Here is a 21,010-nt window from a genome sequence, read left to right as displayed (position 1 = left end):
GTAAACAGTATGACAGACCTGCATGAAGTGACTTGGACCTGATGCAAGAACTCATGAATAAAAAAAAGTGTGTACTTAGAAACTGTGTATTAGTGTTCTCCGTCGTCACTCACCACTGTCGGGGCGTGGAGGATGTAAAATATTGTGTAGAAGACGACGAGTGGCACTATCATCTTTGGGATAAAATCAGATCAGAATATAGGAATAAAGAAGAGGTCGACGGGGGGCTTCGCCATGGGGACGGTGGCTTGTCCTTCCTTCAACATCATTTGGATTCGTTGTGAAGCCGACGTATCAAGCGTCTGTGCGACAAGATCACCATTGACGAAGCATTGCCTACGTGTTAGTGCTATATACGACGAGCCCATCTTTTATTTCGCTTCTATTCAAATCCGCTCTTTTATTGATTCCTGGTTAGCTTGCTGAGCTTCTACACAATATTCAACACCCATGTTGCTGTTGGCATCGTTGCGCAACAACAAAGATGCGAGCGCTTGACATTTGCGTACGACATTTGTACACATCTTTAGCATGATTTCGTAACGTTTCATTCAGTAAGCTACAACACAGTCACATTCCTCACACATGCTTCGCATAAGAGAGATTCCTAAAGTACATGGGATCTGCCAAATTTTTTTCTTAAGTTGTAACTGAGTTTAGTCACCCGTTCGTCATCTCACAATGTTCTCATGGATGGTTTTACAACCACGTCTTCACGTTTTGCAAATTTTCGATGGCGTTTCTGTTCACTTTAATAAACACCTATGCATCATTTCAGTGACTCCCGGAGAAAATTGTGTCTGTAATTTTATTCGTTTTTTTCTTTCTTCGGCGCCTTTCCAGCGCCATTCTTCATTCGCTTTTGGCTCGTCGACCAACAGCAGCTTGCGTTCTCTTTAAAGACGATAGTCAACCCGTGGCTGGCCGTCCGACATCAGCGTGCTCGTTCGCTCCGCACAGGCGATAACAGTGGATGCTTATATCCAGGCGTCTGCAGGGAAGAAAAAAAAGCACGATATGTAAATCCCACGGTTTAGCCAACCACCATGATGGTTGCGAACGGGGTGGTCGTACTTCATTGGAGGTGTTTGGAGCGCGTGGTGCGATTCAAAGACGCGCAGTTTCGTGCACGCGGATCTGTTCGTTACTAGATAACGCCTATAGGTCTCAACAAGAATGACGGCGACTATAGGCTGCGAAGTTGACGATACTTACCGGGGTTGGCAACATCCTCAATGACGGCCGCTGAGCATGCACTGATTCTGGTGGGCATCTCAGGCACTATGAACCATTTGCGGGATTCGATGTCATACCTCTCCACGAGTGACACAGTCGTCGTTCCTGTTAGGGTTGGGGGTGGGTAGAGAGACAAATGTGATTGTCAGAAAGTGTGCGCGATGGTCACAGTTGGGTGGAGCCGAAATGGTAGAGCGCCGTGTACTGTGCGATGTAAGTGCACGAGAAAGAACTCACGATGTTAAGCATGAGCCGAGCCCTCCACTACGCCATCTTACATAACCACTGGGACATAATAATCCTAATATATTAATATTATCAGCTGGTGTGATCCCCGAAAAACACTGTATAGCACCGGACGAATCCGAGTTATTCCAGCGAGCTTGAAAACGTCATCCCTGAAGCTCATTGTCTACCTTTTACTACTGCTTTTTCTTTGTCGTGGTACCTATAAGTGAGCTCTAGTTTATCGGCAGGATTTCTTGTCGTTTTGGCATTGTGAGTTTGACAATTGCGATTACCAAAGAAGGGCACATGTGATCAGGTACGGTAATAATACTCTACGATTCAGAGCCAAAGCTAAGGCCCGCAATGTGAATTACGCAAGGACTTGCATGTTATTAAAGGAGCCCTTACTTGACCGGGACCGGAATAAAAATACCCAATGAACTTGGGCAAGACATGATTTAAGCCCCAGCTTGGCTGCTGCCACCAGTGACCCTCGCTGTAACCATGGACCGAATTCACAGATATTTTTTATCGCACGTGCGTTTTCTCACTGGTACCGCATCGCAACTGTATGAAATATTCTCGCACGAACCTTCCTAGCTTAGTAAGTTTTTATGAATACGGGGCCTAATCTCAAGTTAAAATAGCATGTTTAAGGGCGAAATGAAAGTATTAATTGCCACTTTGCATAGGTTATATAAGCTGAGCATTATTCGGCGACCAGGTTTTAATATATTCATTTCAGACAACGAACGTAAGTAAGCCTTATTTTATTAACGGCAGCTTCACGCTCAAAACCTTGACGCTTAAACGGTTAGCACCGCACTTAAAGGAACTCTAAAGTGAATAGCACCTTACATTAGAGTGAAAGCGCAATGCATAACACCATCTAAAACGACAATATTATCAAGAGCAGTGCCCTATTTACCTTGAAATGAAGGTAAACATTAAGGTAAATGCACAAGGACACATGCGCAGCAGTATGACATTAGCAAAATGATCCTGATCACGCCAGAGACAGCCTACAATTAATTACTAGCAATCAAACCAGCTGCACTAAGTAAAGAACCTTTCGTGCATCAAGACACGTAATAAAATGCTGCTTATTTGTTTCTGTGTTTTCATGCAAAAAATAAACCCCAGACGTTAATATGGGGAATGGCGGGAGTGCTTCAAAATGTCAAGTTTCGCCTGGTTAATATATACAGGTCATGCCACCTAGTGGGGTCCAAGTGAAACAAGCACGTCTGCCATCTTGGAGTCAATGGCAGGAAATTGTTCAATGGCCGTTGTTGCTGCTGTGGCTCTCGAAGCTTTCGTTCTGTTGCTACTAGTGTCAGCGGCCTCGCAGTAAAGCAGGGTAACGTTGTGCACGGCAACAGTGACGTGAGAGGTTTTTCTCAAGACGGGTAATTTGAAGTGCGCTAACCCAATGCGAACCACTAAACCGTGATTGTAGTTCAAAGTAAGCACAATTGTAACACTACGAGGTTTCTGGACCTCTATAGTTGTCTTTAGTGCCCCTTTAACATTGTTTTATTCATTACGTGGCCCTGTCAAGGTACTTGATCGCAATCTAATCTTTCGTGCTTGGCTACGTTGCGTCGAAGGTCCACTGATCAAGTGCACTGTGAAGTGAGCCATAACGCAACATTTTGGGTAATGCAAAACTCTACGAAAAGACGCAGAGATGTGAGAAGCCAGAATGACCGTGGCTTGCCCTATCTGTGAGTCAGTCTTGATGAGGTTTTGAGCATCCGAAAATGTTGAATTGTTACCAAAATGAAACGCGCGTGTTTGTCTAGCCATCATGTACAAAGATCTAAAATGTAGAACTATGTTGCGTGATGACAACCTCGTCTATTTTAATCCCGATCTCCTACCCACCCGAAATGGTCGGCTAATGATGCTTCACAGGTGATGACTAAATGTCAAAATGGGCAACAACGATCCATTTCAGTGATGAAGGCATTAGTGGGGCCCCTGCAGTGAAATTTAAGGGACGCAATAGAGTGGCACCTTGCAGTAGCGCGCTAATTATTGCTGGCTGATAAGGAAAGCCCTCGAGCCATGGTCGTCGGCTGGGCTTTTTCATGGCGGGGGAGGGGGGTTCAAACCAGTGCTGCATCGCGACCAGCGGAAGGCACTGCTGTAGCTTCAGTTAGGACAAGTGCTGGTCTGGCTCGAGGGGGCAAATCAATGCCACCTAGAAGGGCAGGCGCCCTTTTGTACTCCCTTGCCGACGCCCATCTATTGGAATGATATCACGGTGCTAAGCTGAAATGCGCATGTCCTCAAACTGGCCCAGTGGGGGATGCGGTACTCCAATCAAGGAAAATAATGATAAGCCAAAATAATAAAGGCAACTCAACTCTCATGACGCGTAAATGCAAAGGCCCTACTCATTGCACTGAGTTATGTCACGCATCTTAGGGTAGCGATACGCTTCCCTGCGTTGTAGTGGCTTCGTGCTTTCTTCGGCAGTAAGCTGGCGCTCCCAGCCAGGCTTCAACGTCTCGCATGGGCATGTAGACGCGAGCGTTCAAATTTGACAGACGATGAAGATATCATCATGGCTTATCGCGGCTCCACTCTTATCTTGAGCAAAGTAGTGAAGCGTCCGCCAGGTACGGCATTCCGCTCTCGCAGAGACTCACGAAATATTCGTTCCTGCCTCTGCTGCAATGGTCAAGAAGTAGCCAGAATTATCAGCCACAGAGCTGTAGGCATCATGTTTTGCTGGGATAGACGTTTGAGTCCACACCGTTTAAGACTGTAGTCTTTGTGGGGATACCCCCATGCCGAAATTGTGATCTGTCTGTCTGTTGGCGTCGGCCTAGTGATTCAGCAACCCGGTGAAGTTTAACCCCATGCTGAAAGTCCACTCAAATTAATCTGGTAGCTGCGTTAATACTTCTGAACATTCAAAAAAGTAATTATTATGCATAATATAGACGCAACATCAATACGGAAGTATGTGTTTCTTTATTTAGAAAAATGAATAGATACGTAACGACCATGATGTTTATTACGCTGTGCTCATAATGCGACCCTATCAACGAAAAAGCGGATGTTTCATAAGCTTAACTAAAGCGGCACAGTGCTGTCACCGATCAGTAGCTCTCCGTTCTAAAGAAACCGTTCGTTTCTTCACCCCAGATGGTGCCCTATATCACGCAACACTTATCTTCTTGCGCAGAACGTGATATAAATGCTAATAAATAAAAAGATAGTTGCTTCTGATGGTATAACTTACAGAGACAAGTATTTCTCAAACAAAATTGGCCTTGAATGTGAGCTTTACAGATAGAAAACTAATGTCAGAAGGACGCACCATGAGTGCTATCTGACCAAAAAGGGTTGCCATGTTAAACTCGCTGAGCGGAACCTCCTTGACTTCAGCAAGGTTTAGCGAGGGTTGGGCCGCAGTATCATGAGTATAGTGAACTAGTACATATCCATAAACTAGAGGTGTTGAAAGTTGGGACGTAGACATGAAGAGCAGGCCGTAAGAAAGTGCACCAGTGTCACTTCTCATTTACTCCTTGGAATGTCCGCAGGATGGCGGTACTTTTATATGCTGAATATACGATGAAAAAATGCGAAATGACGGTACATAGAGTGTTCACTAGATGCACGGACGAACGCACGGATGGATGGACGAAGGGGCGGATGCACGAATGAATAGATGGACGGATGGATGGACGCACGGACGGACGCACCGATGGACGCCTACACGAATGGACGCACGGACGGATGCACGAACGGACGGACGCACAAATGGACGCACAGATGGACGGATGGACGCACGAGCGGTCGCACAGGTGGACGCACGGACCGACGGAAGCGAGAAGGAAATGACAAGTTGACGCTTCGCCCCGCTCAGCATCATGCTTTCCGTGGATATGATGTCATTTTTTCTTTGGTGTGATGAAGATGACGCATTTAGTATACAGCCTTTCTGACATAGGTCACTATCAAAGCAGCTTCAGTCTACACTGCGCCGTCGTCGTCGTTGTCGTCGTAGCTGTAGTAGGCGCCACGTGGGCGACCTGATCAGAGGATGAGGAATAAATGATTATATAAATCGAAATCATGATGTTGCATGAAATGATGATTTTGTTACCCCAGAGGCAGTCACCGGAACTTCCTCTTCATATGACAGGAAGATAAAGTGTCCATTAGAGCATGACGTGTACGAATGTTATCAAATATAAACAGGCCATCCTTCGAATTCGTTCAGCTGTCTTACCATTGAAGCCCCCGATGACGTAGATAGCGCCTTCCAGGATTGCTGCGGCGAAGTTGCTTTTGGGATTGGTCATGTTGGGCAGCTGGATATATTTATTTTTTTGCGGGTCGAACTGCTGCACTGCAACGCGCGAATCGGGAAGGCTAAATAAGACGCCTGAAGAAAGCTCCTGGTCTTACCTTTAAAGACAAAATAAGCGTTTCATAACACCGGAAGTGTCAGTGCACACTTCAATATAGAATGGCTCGACCGCTTGATCAAAAAGTACGCGCGCTTTGTTCCTACGGGCATGAACTGGACACGTCTTAAAATAGGTTGCTTCCGTATAGCAGCTGGTGATCAAGACAGTGGAATATCGTCGATGGGTTTTTCATGAGAACCAGAAGGTGAAACGTATCATGCAAATATCGCATTCACGAAAAGAAGACTTAAAAAACGAGGAAAAATATGCACACTTCATCAGCAAGATACCTTTATTAGGCGACATCAAAGTATGGATAATTTGCGTTGCACTTGCTTCTTTTCAACGTCTAGGAGTAAATACTTCAGAAAAGTAAAAAAAAAGAGTATTAATGGCGCCACCGTTTGCTCGCTCAGCATTAGCGACAAAGCTACCAAGTGCGTTTGAAAGCGCCGTTTGTCGTTGAGCGTCTTGGCCACGAGGTCTTCACAGCTTTTAACGGGTCATCATGGCAGCCACCATCGTGCGCAACTGGCAGCATTCTCCAGGACAAGAGTTTACTGGCAGTACCACCCAGTGATTTCTTGCACGGATCGCATCAAGACTGGCACGATTCTCCAGTTACGTTTCGCAAGAGATCGCGGTGCATCGTCTGACGCATCATAATCATCACTGGACCCAGGGGCCGTGCCTAGCAGTGACATTTCCGCCGCAAAAGCAACACTATGGATTGCTCAGCATCTCTGCAACATGCAGGTCACGGCTTGCTAGGAAGCGGCTACAGCTTAATATACCGAACAATAAATGAAGGGTTTCTACGTATATGTTGGTCGAGATCCCATTTTACAGTTGTGTTGTTCAAATATGGGCAAAACTGAGGTCCTAGTAAAGAAATGAAAATGATTCATTTCTGAGGTGCACTGAGCGGGAGTAAAAAGGGAAACTCATTATAGACCAAAAACCGTACTATGCAAGATTGCATCTTCGTGATTCTACTATATAGTGTGCCAGCCGTACCAGCGAAGCCTCATTAATATATTGCTGCAATATGCGCCGAAAAATGATCGCAAAATTATGCTAAAAGTAATAGTGTTACATTATGAACGATGTTTTGGTAGTGTATTTCAATTACATCACAAGTCATCGCTTGCTAAATAAAAGCAATGTCATTACTCATAAATGTGCATAGTAATAAATTTACGTTTAAACTACTGAACCAAAAATTTATCCCTCATCATCACAGACACCTTTTGTTCGGAAGTAAAGCTGCTATGAGAATTGGTTGGTATAATTTTATGGTGTGACTTCAGTTCTTGGAGCACGAAGCGAAGACGTCTTGTTTGATGTCTCGAGAGCAATGACCTTCCAGCAATGTTACCTAATTAAGGCTTAGATTTCACATGCCAGCCATGCAGCTTTTCTGTGAGTTTGCCTCATTCTCATGCTTGAGCTTTGGCACTCAGATTCATTTGCCTGTTATGTTCTTTTACTAGGCCTTCGATGTGTCATGCGCTCATGTCGCATCGTCTTCATTACCTCCTTCATTGCCCAGAATTAGATTTCACATATTCCCCAGAGTACTATTTCAAAAACATTGGCCCTAAGTTCATTAGAGATATAGTTAGTATAGCTACGCAAGATTTGACAATGCTTTAGTGTAGAAAAGGCCGCTGCCACGCTTTTTAAGATTTCTTTGTAATGACATGGCACTATCCTCCAGCAAGAAATTGCAGTTTGGGCTTTACCGACGTCTAGTGCGCAACCACTAGTCGTAAGGTGACCTGAAACACAGGTACGCATTCTCAGAATGCCTAATAAGTGAAAAAAGATGCTTACAGGTAGAAACGCGTGCGACGCCGTTGAAGCCGCCAATTATGTAGATTATGTCCTTGTACGCTAACAGCTTGTGGCCACTGCGTCGCCAAGGCATGGATGGCACTTGGGTCCAGATGTTGGTGGATGGATCGTAAAACTCCACGGAATCTAGGACCGAGAAGCCCGTGTAGCCGCCCATGCTGCGAGAGAGCGTATACGCTGACATCGTCACTGTCATCACCATAAGCGCCATCATCACCACGCAAACGATCATCATAGTTGTGTCATAAGTCTGTTCCATTGGGAGCCGTGCTAATACGGGGTAAATTGCACAAGCCCAAGGAAAAGACCTCAAAATGTATCATTTTCTGGTGCGGGTACGTGAGCTGTGGCATCACCGGCATATCTTGTCACGTTTTTTGCTTAGCAAGCGTCCTCTGGTGGCAGGAGCAGTGCTTTAGGTGCTGTGAAAAAGAGCTCGACCAATGCGTGCAAAGTGATTTCTTTTTTCGCTGGCGCCGCTTTGGATTCGTACACGGTAACCCGGGCACTGGCGGCCAGTTTTGTTACATTTGTGCTTTAGTAAGTGTGTGCGTAACTGATGTCTAGAAAGTCGAATCACAAATCTTTTAGAGCTAAGCCTAATAAGTGCAAGTGGCATTGATTTTGATGTTTGAATTCACTTCGGGACAAGTTTGAGCAGTTGTTTTGAAGTGAACAAACGAGAGAACGCACTGAGGTCCATAAGATCGCTTGTGTTTGAACGTGGGTGGCCCGACAGGGTGCTTTTTTTATCGGGACTTCGCGCACAGGAAGGAATAAGACAGCATATGTATGCCGCAGTTTCAGCCAGGTTGTAACCCACCAGGCGCGTTTTTCTGCCCAGACTTGTGTCAAGTATTCACCTCTTTTATCGGTTTTAACATAACGATAGCAACCGCACGTGTTACTAGCCAAGAAACTTTCGGTGACTTCATTTATTACTTTCCAACACCGAAACAGGAATCTTGTGTTTAAAGATGTGCTAGGGTAAGAAAAGACTCCTTTTCTCACTTTCAGAAAAAAGGGGAGGCGCTCAAAGTTAAGGACCAACTCTTATAATGTTGCATCTAGCTTAGAAAAGTGTATATGAAATACTTGACTAGACGCAGGAAAAAAAAAACTTTTGAAAATGAACTGGCTACTTCTTAAGGCTTCTGTTCTTCAACAAGACTAGTTATGCTACGCTGGCACAGAGAACCGCAAGCCATCCAGCACCTGTGTTTGTAAACAGCGATAGAGTCTTACCCTTACAATAACATGAAAGGTTGCTCATCAACACTTACAGCAATACTGGCTCCGTTCCTTGAAACGGCACTGCCTTAAGCCACCGGAGCCAGCCAGATAGGATCCCAACAACAGACAGTGTCAGTGGGAAAGCGAGAAGCCTTTATGGCACTCCTGTTGAATGTGCTACCAAGTTGGATGGGTGGCCGCGCATATTCTAGAACCTCATTAAATTATGCTGAAGACAACGTTGGGCACTTATTACACTGGAAAGGGTACCTAATGAAATACATCTGAGGTTTTATGTTCCAAAACCTCGGTATGATTAAGGAGCGCACCTTGGTGCAGACTCCGGCGATTTCCGACACCTGAGCTTTTTTTACCTAAATTGAAGAGCGCACCAGCCTCTGGAACTGATTCAGCCTTTATCAAAATCCTACCACCACTGCCAGGATTGAACCAGCAACTATCGGTCCACCGTAACGACGGTGAACCAAGTTACGGTTCTGGTAATGACCATTACGAGCATTGCAATGGCTGCATCATCGTGGCGGCTACTGTCAGAGACACGATACCTAGAACCGAACACAGATTGACACAAAAGATGCTTCAAAAAAGAAATAAAGGCAAATAAGCTATCATACAGCGATAACGCAAGGCTCAATCAAAATCGCCTACAATATCAATCGTATGCAAAACACCCGTTTACTAATAATCGACACATCAGCGTAACTGTAGTAAAAGGTTTGCACCGCTGAAGGGGCATTCTATGACAACAGCCATATGACGCTGAAATTCCTCACTGGGATTACAAGTACTTAGGCTACCATAACAAGGGTTAGAACCCTTTTGGGGGTTCTAACCCTCATGATATTGTGGTTTGGAACCACCAAAAGAAATGTGACATCAAGGAGCCGTTCAAAAAAAAAAATAGCTGTGCGCTTTGCAAGATATGTGACATAAATTTTTCTGCAACAAATTCACTTCCCGAGCTATAGGTCTCACTAGACTTGCGAAACGTTGCCTTGCTGAATGCCCAAAATTGCTGCACATTTTAACCAATTCTTTTCGCTTCAACACTCTCGAATCATATCTGAAATTTTTCCAGTTCTTCCTATACGAGGAGTGACCATGCCCTTAACATTGCAACTTTTTTGCCCACACTGACATATCCAAATACAGCTTTCCCCCTTCAACTATAGAAGTCTGAAATTCGCTGCCCGGAAGTGTTCGTTCTCTACCCTTTCAAGAATTTCTAGAAGCCTGTATAAATGTTGATTTGTTCTTGTTGTTTTTTCCACTCCTGCATAGCCTCATTATGGATGCAGTAGGTAAAAATAATAAATAAATAAATTAATTAATAAACAATAAACAACGTCACAGTGTTTTAAAAGGTGGTATAAAAGTTACTTCAATCATGCATCACCAACGGACGCAATCGCGCACTTTGGGCACAAAATGTAGCTGTTGCAGTTTGGTTAGGGTCATCACAAAAAAAAAGGGGGGGGGGGGAGGCGACTTGATGCTACCATGGTGACAAAAACATTGGTTCATGTGTGCAGTTTCCTCCGGGCCGTGTTGCACTGAAATGCTCCGCTGTGTCGGAGCACCGGCTGTTGGACAGCAAACAGTATGTTACAAAATGCGTTTTTGGAGGCAGGTGGTCAGAAGTATGCTAATAGTATGCGAACTACTGATTCCTTGATTTGCATTGGAACTATGAATCTTTGCGCTTTACCGTATGATGGAAGTCGCGCCGCTGGAAATAGCGAGCATAATTAGATGGCAAGAAAAAAAAGAGGGAAGCGATGGTTCTTTATAAATTCAAGCTCTCACATGTAGACGCGTCCACAAGCGGTGGCGGCGCTGGCATCGCTGCGGGTTTCATGCATGTTGGCAATCTCGGTCCAGTTATTTTTCTTGACGTCATAGCGCTCCGCCGTTTTGATACGCCAGGTGCCATCGTAGCCACCCATGGCGTAGATGTGCCCCTGCGGCAAGGCGACGCGGTCTTGTTAGGTGAAGAGTGTAAATAATCACAGAGCTCCAGCCCAATTGTACATCGCACAATACACGTCGAACGAAATAAATATTGCTGAGCAAGTTTTGGTGATTATAAAATCAACCAGTACACTCTAAATAAAAGAAACATTTCCTGTTCTTTTTGTTGGAGAGCCATCACCTACCGCATGGGTTTCAAGAAATGTGTCTAGAACTGTTGAAAATCATCTTCACTTGATATTCCTTCAAAGCTTTCACAGTTAGCAAATCTGGAGCTGCAGACATATTAAAAAAACTCAATTACATTATAAGGAACAGCGATCAAGAAAGTTGAATATTTTCTAAAATAGTGGCAATAGGCCGTTATGTCTGATGGTAACAGAAGTACTTCATGCCAAGAACCTGTAGCAGATTTCAGGTGTCAAAAAGTGGCACCTAGTCATCATTGTGAAGTAATGATACTCACCTGAATTCAGCGACAAAACTGAGACTGATACGTGGAAGAATGCAACTGCCACATTTCGCTGAAGCATCCAAACTGTGTGAGCGTTGTTACAATGGCCATCAACTGATTTCGTCGTGTCTGTGTGCGTACTGCACTTGCATTCATAGCACGCGTAATGAACAGCATGGAAGTACTCCTCCTCTGTAATCGTTGTCTTGAACAGTGCCGTAATTCTGATTGTCTGATTCCTGCACTCGTCGGTGCTTCGGCTTCGGTTTCCCCGTTGAACACGGTTGAAGTTAGTTACGGCCACTTATCACTAGAATACGCTTCTCCTATTCTTCAAAGCTGCAATGGTTTCCTTCAATTGTTCAATTGTTATACATAACCACCTAACCCTGTTAACTGAAAAGGTAATTAATTTACCCCTAGTAATCAAGGTCCCAGATGTTGCCTATAGTCGTTGCGGATTCCTGATTTTTGAGGAGTTTGGACACATTTAACGCTTGGTGTGTAGTTGCCGTTGAAAAAAGCTCTATATAGTCAAATTACGCAGCTTGTCAGCAATCACTAAACAAAGTGACAAGCAACCTCATTTTTAAAAATTATGCCGTTACCCAACTCTTTATATAGAAAGACACAGTCGGCTCCTTCGACTTTGTACTTCGGCGACAGGAGAGTGCTCTTAGGCTTTCTGTGAAACGAATTTCCCCCCTTTGTGAAGTATTACTATTGAAGGGGCCCCGAAACACTTTTTTGTGTAGTCATGCAAATAATACACCGGAAAAGCTTATTGTCTCACAAATTCAATGCCGCAAAAGTTTTAAGAATCCGACTAGTACGAGCGAAGTTACAAAGATTTGTCACACACTGCAATCGCATTCTCTCTTCTCTCGTCCCGGCGAAAGCGTTGGAAGCTAAACAAAGAGGTGTGGGAGGGGCTAACAAAAAAACATCACGCGCGCCTCGTGACCTTGAGAAATTTTTATTTTTTTCGGATACGTGGCTTTCTCAGTGCAATCATGCCCGCACGCGTCGACAAGTGACGGCCTCCCGCGCAGATCTCTGTAACGACCGAGTGCGCCATGTTCAAATCAGCCAATGGCTGATAGGTGGGCTCACTACGAGTGATCTTTAGGCTTATTGCGTGATTTGTCCAGAGAAGAGAAAACAATCTTAAGCTGACTTTGATAATTCATTGTGAATGCCAGGCCACATTCTGTGCTATAATATTTGGCTCGCGTCTTGTCGGGAGCCTCTACTGCCGATCGGCAGCATTTTGAGACTATGCTTAAAGAGTTTTGCAGGGCCCCTTTAAAGCTCAGAGGGTCCCTTATGCACTGATTTAAGGTGTGGGCTCTGAAGTCGAGAGCACCACGTTCTTAGACTGAACGGACACAGTAGATGCAGTCGAAACAAACAAAACCAAACCAACACACACTTATTTACCTACATTTAGAACGACAATGCCGTCAGCTGCATTATTATAACATCAATTGGGATCAAAGGCTAAAACAGCCTTACACAAAATTACACAGCACCCAACAACGTAGCGAGCACAAGAACATACACAAGGCGGCTTCGACAACGCTTGGCTCATCGCGAGGGCCGACGGCAGGAGACTCGCGGCGCCGTCCAACACAGACGCACTGCTAGAGACAACCCTTCGCACCAACCGCCACCCGCCAAAAACAGCCGCTAATATTTCCCGTATCGCCTCCATGGCTTAAAGCCAGGCTTCACTGCTGGCGCCACCGTTATAACCATATGATGATAATGGTGTTATTGATAAACGCTCGCGGACACAACGCCATCTGCCCCGCAATATTTGCGACTCCCTAAATGCGGCCAACGTGCGAGACAAATGCGTCCCGCGGCGCAAGCAACTTTACAGGAGTGTCAGAAACCCCACAAAGGAGGTTCGAAGATGAAAGCCATCGTCTTTTTATTGTCAGTCGTTGTACTTACTGGTCCTGCACTGCCACGGTTCGATAGCTTTCTGCACCTAACGACGTTTTGTAATGCCTACAAGATCGGATTGGGTTGACCCTGATCTTAGAGGCAGTGCAAAAGTGCGTTAGGTGAAGCGTATGACGTGACGTCATGACGTCATTTTTAGCACCCCTCGTTTCAGGCGCCAATGGTCAAATTTTATTCTTGAGGAGCCATTTAAGGCTTTTGCCCGAAAGCAACGCCAAATCACCTTTGAGGGTGGCGTACGCGACGCGTAAACGAACTCTCTCACACTGGGAGATTCCGGAGTGGCGCTATTTTGGAACAATTACCGGATTGTTTCAGCACGGTGTTTTGAAGGGTTCCATGCAGGGCCCTTTCTGCTACAACCAAAATGAGGGTCTGATTTTCGCTTTAGGTGAATTATCGAACCGATGTACTACATTTTATCTCAAGAGATGATTTCAACGCCACGGATTATTCCAAGTAGCCTTGACATAAAGTGTCTTGTATTGGCAGTGCACCGCATGTATGATCTACTATGCACCCTCTGCAAGTGTGGATGTTTCAGACTAGTGGGCTCATCTTCAGGGCGTTGCTCCCATGGTTCGAACACAGTGCTGCAATGCACTACATCGTACTCCAACGATGTTAAGAGAGTGTGGCCGGGCCCCTTTCAAAGGCCTCGCAACAAATGCGCACCTGGATTGTATTCACACGCACACCGACTCAACACAAATTCCAGAAAGCTTATCGTTTCGTAACGGCAAAAAGCGGTGCTCTAGTGCCCGCGCTTTCAGTTTGGCGTACACAACTTCACTAAACACCTAGGTATCACATATAAACAAATTACGCTTGCGTACCTGTGGATAGGCTAAAGCTGAGCAGTACACGAAATGTCTACAAAGGCACTGCTTTCATTCAATAGTAAAACGGTTTCTTTTCGTCGCGGTTGCTTGCCTCGAGAAAAGCCACGCTGACATAGCAGCGTGCATTCGTCATGTTAGCCTTAGCGCTCCATCTTCCCAGGGGTACCTCGTAGCACACGACCGAGTGGTAGCACTCACGGCCGTTGAAGCCGCCCACGACGTAGATGCACTGGTTGATCACCACCACGCCGTGGTACGACCTGCGGTGCACGTTGAGTGGATGACCCAACAATATTTATATTACCACTTCAATACCAATGTTCCTTTCCTGCAACAAGTTACATGCGAGAGCTCATCGTAACGTCCACTTCGTGTCCCCTCCTGCCTTCGACGGCTAGAGTTGTGAACTGGTCAACGGTGCTGACATTTATCGCAGAATGAGAAAAAAACAACACTGACGCTTCCTACTGCTGTCGTGAAGGGGTCTTGAAACGAGAACGAAACTTTACCGTTTCAATTTTTCCTGCTTCAAAAAGGATGAGGCATACCGATTCCGAAAGATTTCGGCACAATAATGACGCCTCTTGAAACCGCAGTTTTTTTGTTCTTTATCGACCATGTGTGACCATTGGCCACTATAGGAACTAATATGTTGCGTCAGTGAAACGTCATAGCAAGAGAAGTAGCAAATAGAGCGTTCGCTTAATTTTTCTTTGAAGTAATAGATTCATAGAAACCTAGAAAAGAAAAAAAATCAAGAGAGTGTTTTTTGCGCTTCGAGAAGTATGTTGTGCTATTACAGCGAGTGATCTGATTGGATGCGCTTTTAGCACCTGTGGGCGCTGTCAAGTGTGTATATTTGCCTTCCCACCGGTTGCCTTGGCTCAATCGGTGCAGCCTGCGCAGTGTCTCAGTTTTTCCTTAAAAGTTTTATCGGGTTCTGTTCTACTGCGTGTTGTGGGTGACTTCGTTCTTGCTTTGCAAACCACGTGCGTCGTCAAACACTGCCGCGCAACTTATCAAAGTGCACACAACGTTCATTTTCACAAGCTGCCCAGCGAGCCACAGTGCAGAACAGCGTGGCTTCGAGGTGTCAGCCGTGAGGGCTCCGATGGTATAGGCCCACGAAAGCCCAAAAGTGGGCTTTTTAACTATTTAGTGAGGCCAGGCGATCAAACAAGTCGAGGTATCGCTTTGAATGGACGGCCAGGACTCTCAATACACACGTAGTTGAAAGTTTTGGGGAAACGTTTCACGACCCCTTAAAGTAATGGTTAGTAACGTTGCGTATAGTTCTGACGTACTGCTGGCCATTGTCCAAAGTAATGTTGGCTAAAGTTGATTAAACAGTGGCAACTACCAGCTATGTGAACACTATACCGTAGGCTGATTGTGCCTATTGAAGGGCATCCGCTGTTAAGAAAGCAGCACTGTTTGTACTGAATAGAATAATGCGCTTGTATACGTTCCCATGCACAACCACAGCTGGTAGCACTCAGTTGTAATTTAGCTTAAAACACGTTACATTAAAGTTTCAATGATGTAATTAGTCCCCATGTAACATAACTCGCTTTAGTAACTCTGCATATCAGAGTCTGCCATACGAAGTCTCAGCAGGCATAAGATTGTGCGACGCAATACAGCAACTGGACAAAAGGGGAGCTGTTTAGGCTATATAATGTGCAATATAACACTATAAAACTTGCGCAGAGTTGAAGCTGTAGCGTGCCTTAATAGTGACCATCACGAAGATTTGCGCGATTTTGAACCCAATCCACCTAATCAGTGCCTGCGGTGCATCCACCGGCATTGCCTGCATGCTGTTGCATCGCCGTGACTCGCCGCGCGTGCCATCAGCGACATTGCCTCAGGTGCAACGGTGAAAAAAAAAACGGTTAGCGGCACTCGAGTGCATCTAAGTTCTTTAGACATACAGAAACTCTGTGCGCTGGCATATTTAAAGAATTTGGAAGTGCAACAGCCCTCCGCAGCACCACTCGTTCTTATCATCGTCGTTTTAAGGCTTTATACCATTGCAGAACAAAGACTGTTTCCTGTGCCTTCCACGTACCTTATCCTGCGCTGATTCACGATCAACGAAAGACGGATATATTCCAAACATAAGTTTGCTTAAGGTTTGGATGGAATTATTGTCAAATTCGTTGCTACCAACACTTAGACCAGATTCGCACGCGTTTCTCTAATATTTGAGCACGTCCACTTACCAGCTTGCTGATATTGCCAGCCAAGGAAGTTGCCGAAGCTTACTGTTGTGAGGAATTGGATTGGGTGAGACCGTCTATTGAGTACCAGTCCTTGTTCTTAGTCATATCGCACCCTCTTACGGCTATGCGGATGGGTGCACTATGAAAGCATTTTTGTTGCTTCAGGTATACCTGTACCACAATGCACAATGTCTTTGTGCTGTAAGCCCAGAAATGGGAGCCACATTACCTAGGCGAGGTGTACTGGTTGCCGATGACGCGCCACTTGGCGGCGCGATAATTGTACGTGCTCATGATGTTCGTGGCACCGTCTTTCCACCCACCGAACACGAAGATTATGTGCTTGGGAATCCGAGGCGTGAGCCACATCTTATGGGACAGGTCGATACCGGTCACTTCGCCAACCGGCAAAGAGTTTCTGGTCAGCGACTGCATGGAGAAAGCATGTGTTCCATTAGCAAGGAAATCAGGAAAGAAGGCTCGTTTTCTTTGTTTAACACAACATTATTGAGAACTAATGCACCTTGATGCCAAGAAAAGTACACAAAAAGATAACTTGTCACTGGCAGAATCGAACCCTGCAACTTCCGAACAACTCTTACGATGTTCCATTTGTACAGAATGGCGTTCCAAAGTAAGACGTCCAAGGAACTAGTTATTTTATGGAGGAACACCATCGTTACATTAGGATGGATGGAACTGCACGGTAACTTGTTAAACCTACGAAGGAATGGTAGAGGCAATGGCGTTCCTTTTGGAAGCGTTCTATAGCATTCAACGGGTGTACGCACGCATGCAATCATCCAGAATAGGTTGCACGGTCAACCGCGTTAGACGCCAAAATGTACCAGTCACCTATCGCATGACTTTGGTGCATCTTGATTTTCAAATTGAAGCGCCAGCCGCGGGCGCAGGGCAACTGAAGCGCAGGGCAGGGAAAGACGCCAAGACTTACCACGTGTGAGAAAAACGGTGCTGATTTTTGACAGCAGAAATGTTATGTTAGAGGCTTGCCACAATTTTGGAAACAAAATTATCATTATAAAACTGAACGCACTTTCCTCTTCATCTTTCCTTTTTTGCATCATACCTAGGACACGTGGCCTGGTTTGTTCGGCGCCGGATGCAATAATTCTGATGGACAATAGAATGAGCAAATACATGGGGAAAAGGAAAAGAAAATTCTCGGCGAAAAAAAAAAAATTCTGCGAGGCTGGATTCGGGACCGTCTATCCACGATCCGAAAGGAATCGTCCTAATAACTCGGTTGTCCACCCATTTCTTTTCATTCGTAGTAATTATTCAACATAGGCATGCAGTTTGCAGCAACTCATTACACATAGAGAAATAATATGTTCCTTGCCCTCATATCGCGACTCAACGACCAACACATAGCAGTAAAGTATTCGCATTCACAGAGTGAACACATAAAGCAACGATCATTACCAGTTATACACTATAAACCGACGGTAAAAGTATCTCACTAATGCAAATATCGTTTTGGCTGACTTCCTATTAGGTGAGTGACCGTACCCGCCACGGTGGTCTAGTGGCTAAGGCACTCGGCCACTGACTCGCACGTCACGGGATCAAATCCTGGCTGTGGCAGCGGCATTTTCAATGGATTTGAAAATGCCTGAGGTCCGTGTGCTCAGATTTCGGTGCACAATAAAGAATTCCAGGTTGATTGATTGATTTGTGGGGTTTAACGTCCCAAAACCACCATATGATTATGAGAGACGCCATAGTGGAGGGCTCCGCAAATTTTGACCACCTGGGGTTCTTTAACGTGCACCCAAATCTGAGTACACGAGCCTACAACATTTCCGCCTCCATCGGAAATGCAGCCGTCACAGCCGGGATTTGATCCCGCGACCTGCGGGTCAGCAGCCGAGTACCTTAACCACTAGACCACCGTGGCGGGGCACAAAAAGAATTCCAGGTTGTCGAAATTTCCGGAGCCCTTCAGTACGGCGTCTCTTATAGGTATATGGTGGCTTTAGCACTTTACACCCCACAATTATTTTAATGACCATCCAGTTATTATGTGATCATCCTTATGAAGTGGTACGTTGAGTAAATTATTGGCGGTGCGTTTCTCTGCAACACGAGCGCACGCTACAAGTGCGTAGCATAGCCTTGTATTGTAAAGTATAGCAACGGAGAACGAATAGGAAGTGAGGGTGACCAGGAGAGCAAGGAGAGGGGACAATGAGGATAAAGAAACAGATGGACAAAAAGAAACAAGCACTATATATAAAATAAAGAAAAATCATAGAAAAATAAATTAAAGGAAGAAAAAAAAAGAATGACAGAGAACGAAATATACTATGTTTGTTGACTGCGAGCAAGGTATAGGTTACCAGGCTGAAAATATATATCTTAGATATTATTTTCTACATCACTCTGAAATATTCTATCAGAACCCTTTAGACACTTGATTATTGTCTCTTTTCAGGGTGTTTCCTGTTCAACAGACTTAGTTATAGTCGTACAGTGGTGGATATTTCTCTTTAACTGTTTGAAGCGCAGTACCTTGACTGCACCTTTGAAGTCCGTAGTGGGATGTGTCACGCGAGTGACATGAAGTAGGCGAGCACAAAAGTTGCAGTAGAGGCGGTGGCCTCTATTAACTTTGCCGAGGAGCGTTTATTAGGATTCCTGGTACACGTGTATAATCTCCTGGGGTGATGTTAAATTCATAGAAATATATGTAGCTCAATGTAAGCATAAAATTACTGACTAAAATTCACCTCAGCATTACCCGAAACTATGTATGTACTGAAAAACCAGATGTACCTTCATGAAAGGACACGTTCCAATTTTTTTAATATACCTGTAACAAGTTACTTTTTCAGGAGCTCGTTTCAAAATTAGTAAAAAACTAGGAACTAGCCTTTGTTACAGTTTTAAGGGACGTGTACAACACTGCGACTGAGCTGTGGTGGTCATTCCTGCGTCCGATATATTGGGTATATATGTGCATTTAAATGTGGGCGTGTCAGTCAGCGCCGCCTGTTGCCATTGCGGCGAGTGTGGAGCACTCTTCTTGCCTGTTGACGTCACGTAGTGCGCGATATTACTAGCAGTTGGCAGCTTACTGATAATCTTTCGCATAATACCTCAAGGCATACAGTCTGCCAGAACAAAAAGTGGCTTCTGATAAAAATCTCCTGAGAAGGTGCGTTACTCCATAGGGACATTTGTGTCTGAATGAGTGGACTTCAGAGAATTTCTGTCATTTCGCGGTAGCCTTACCTACTCACGTTTGAACGTACAATGAAGGCGTCATCTTCGAATTTATATTGTGCATAAAACCTATTGCAAATTTCCTGTCATGTTCATGTTGCCTTACAGAGCAACTTAGTAGTAGATACTATATTTATTTTCAAAATAATACTAGCCTAAAAGGCTGTAAGGAGCAGTAGGGATAAAAAGGTGAAGAAATACGTACTTACTACGCGATCATGGCATGCTCGACACTAAGTAGTCTTCAACAGCAATAATATCATCTGTTATATTGACTTGGCTAAAATGTAACCGTTATATTCTAAATACAGGTAATACACACATAAAAAGAAGAGTATATGCGTTTCATAACATATAAGGCGACTGATGAATTTCGTGCCTGATGAATTCGGCGTGATGAATTTCGTGATGAATTTCGCTGAATTTCGTGCCGACCGGTTGTGCCCCCGCGATCTCCGACGACAGCGCAGCTCTGGACGACTGGCTCACCCTACTTCATCTCCTGACGACAAGAGCTCTGGCTGAGTGGTGCCCGGTCCTCGGACTTCTGCGACTGAGTCCATCTCTTTATATTCTCCTTACTTCCGTATGTGGCTGTCCCTGTGCCTCTCTCTCTTCCTGCTCCTCTCACTCTATATATGCCTTTCATTCCTCCCTATCCTTTTTAATCCCCCCTACCCCCATACCCTGCCCAGAACTGTGGAGGTGCCTTTCATTGAGAGAGAGGCAGTAACGGAACTGCGCTTATTTCTTCCTATTTTCCTTTCAAAAGTCATTTATTTTAATACCTAAATGACGTACCATAAAAAACAGAAAGGGACATACAGCTTGAAATATACAAGTAAACATAGACAAAATACTTGAGCAAACTAATGCATATACACAATAATTAAATAAGCCTCAAGTGCCACATGAAATGTGCTGGGATCTTGCATTCCACGACATAGGCTGGGAGCTGGTTCCATTTACTTTCCATTCGTGGAGAAAATGTGTTTTGAAATACATCTGCTCGACAAGTATATCGTCACGTAGTTTATTGAGTGACGAGAGCATGGGATTCGCTTACTTACAGGTTTAATGAAATTAACCTTTTATATTACTTTTTATGCTGGCAAGTTTGTTTAGCTACCTTTGCTTTACGTGTGACGCCGCAATTCCAGGCGTTTCCATTCAGCCCTTTCCATTAGCGTGCTTATCGACGTCCGCCAGCTGTACACATAAAAGACAATGTGTTCCGATTTCCTTTGAACCCTTTCCAAGTGAACAATAATCTCTTTCGTGTAAGGGCCC

At 44.8% G+C, this 21,010-nt stretch overlaps 1 protein-coding gene across 1 annotated transcript in view; it reads right to left on the bottom strand.

Moving 5' to 3' along the window:
* Nucleotides 1-811: 811 nt before the first annotated feature.
* Nucleotides 812-21,010, bottom strand: part of LOC119184936 (kelch-like protein 10) — a 33,527-nt gene continuing 13,328 nt past the window's right edge. Inside the window, exons 6-12 of the mRNA XM_075884048.1 lie at nucleotides 16,701-16,900; nucleotides 14,338-14,506; nucleotides 10,815-10,969; nucleotides 7,734-7,912; nucleotides 5,717-5,836; nucleotides 1,216-1,341; nucleotides 812-991 (exon numbers count right to left, since the gene is read on the bottom strand). Of these exons, the coding sequence (XP_075740163.1) occupies nucleotides 978-991; nucleotides 1,216-1,341; nucleotides 5,717-5,836; nucleotides 7,734-7,912; nucleotides 10,815-10,969; nucleotides 14,338-14,506; nucleotides 16,701-16,900 (963 nt within the window). The 3' untranslated portion in view covers nucleotides 812-977. The remainder of the gene's footprint in view (nucleotides 992-1,215; nucleotides 1,342-5,716; nucleotides 5,837-7,733; nucleotides 7,913-10,814; nucleotides 10,970-14,337; nucleotides 14,507-16,700; nucleotides 16,901-21,010) is intronic.

Source organism: Rhipicephalus microplus, unplaced genomic scaffold, assembly GCF_043290135.1.
Source record: "Rhipicephalus microplus isolate Deutch F79 unplaced genomic scaffold, USDA_Rmic scaffold_23, whole genome shotgun sequence".
Lineage (NCBI taxonomy): Eukaryota > Metazoa > Arthropoda > Arachnida > Ixodida > Ixodidae > Rhipicephalus > Rhipicephalus microplus.
The sequence above is the reverse complement of the archived record's forward strand: the minus strand, read 5'-3'. Positions and strand labels throughout refer to the sequence as shown.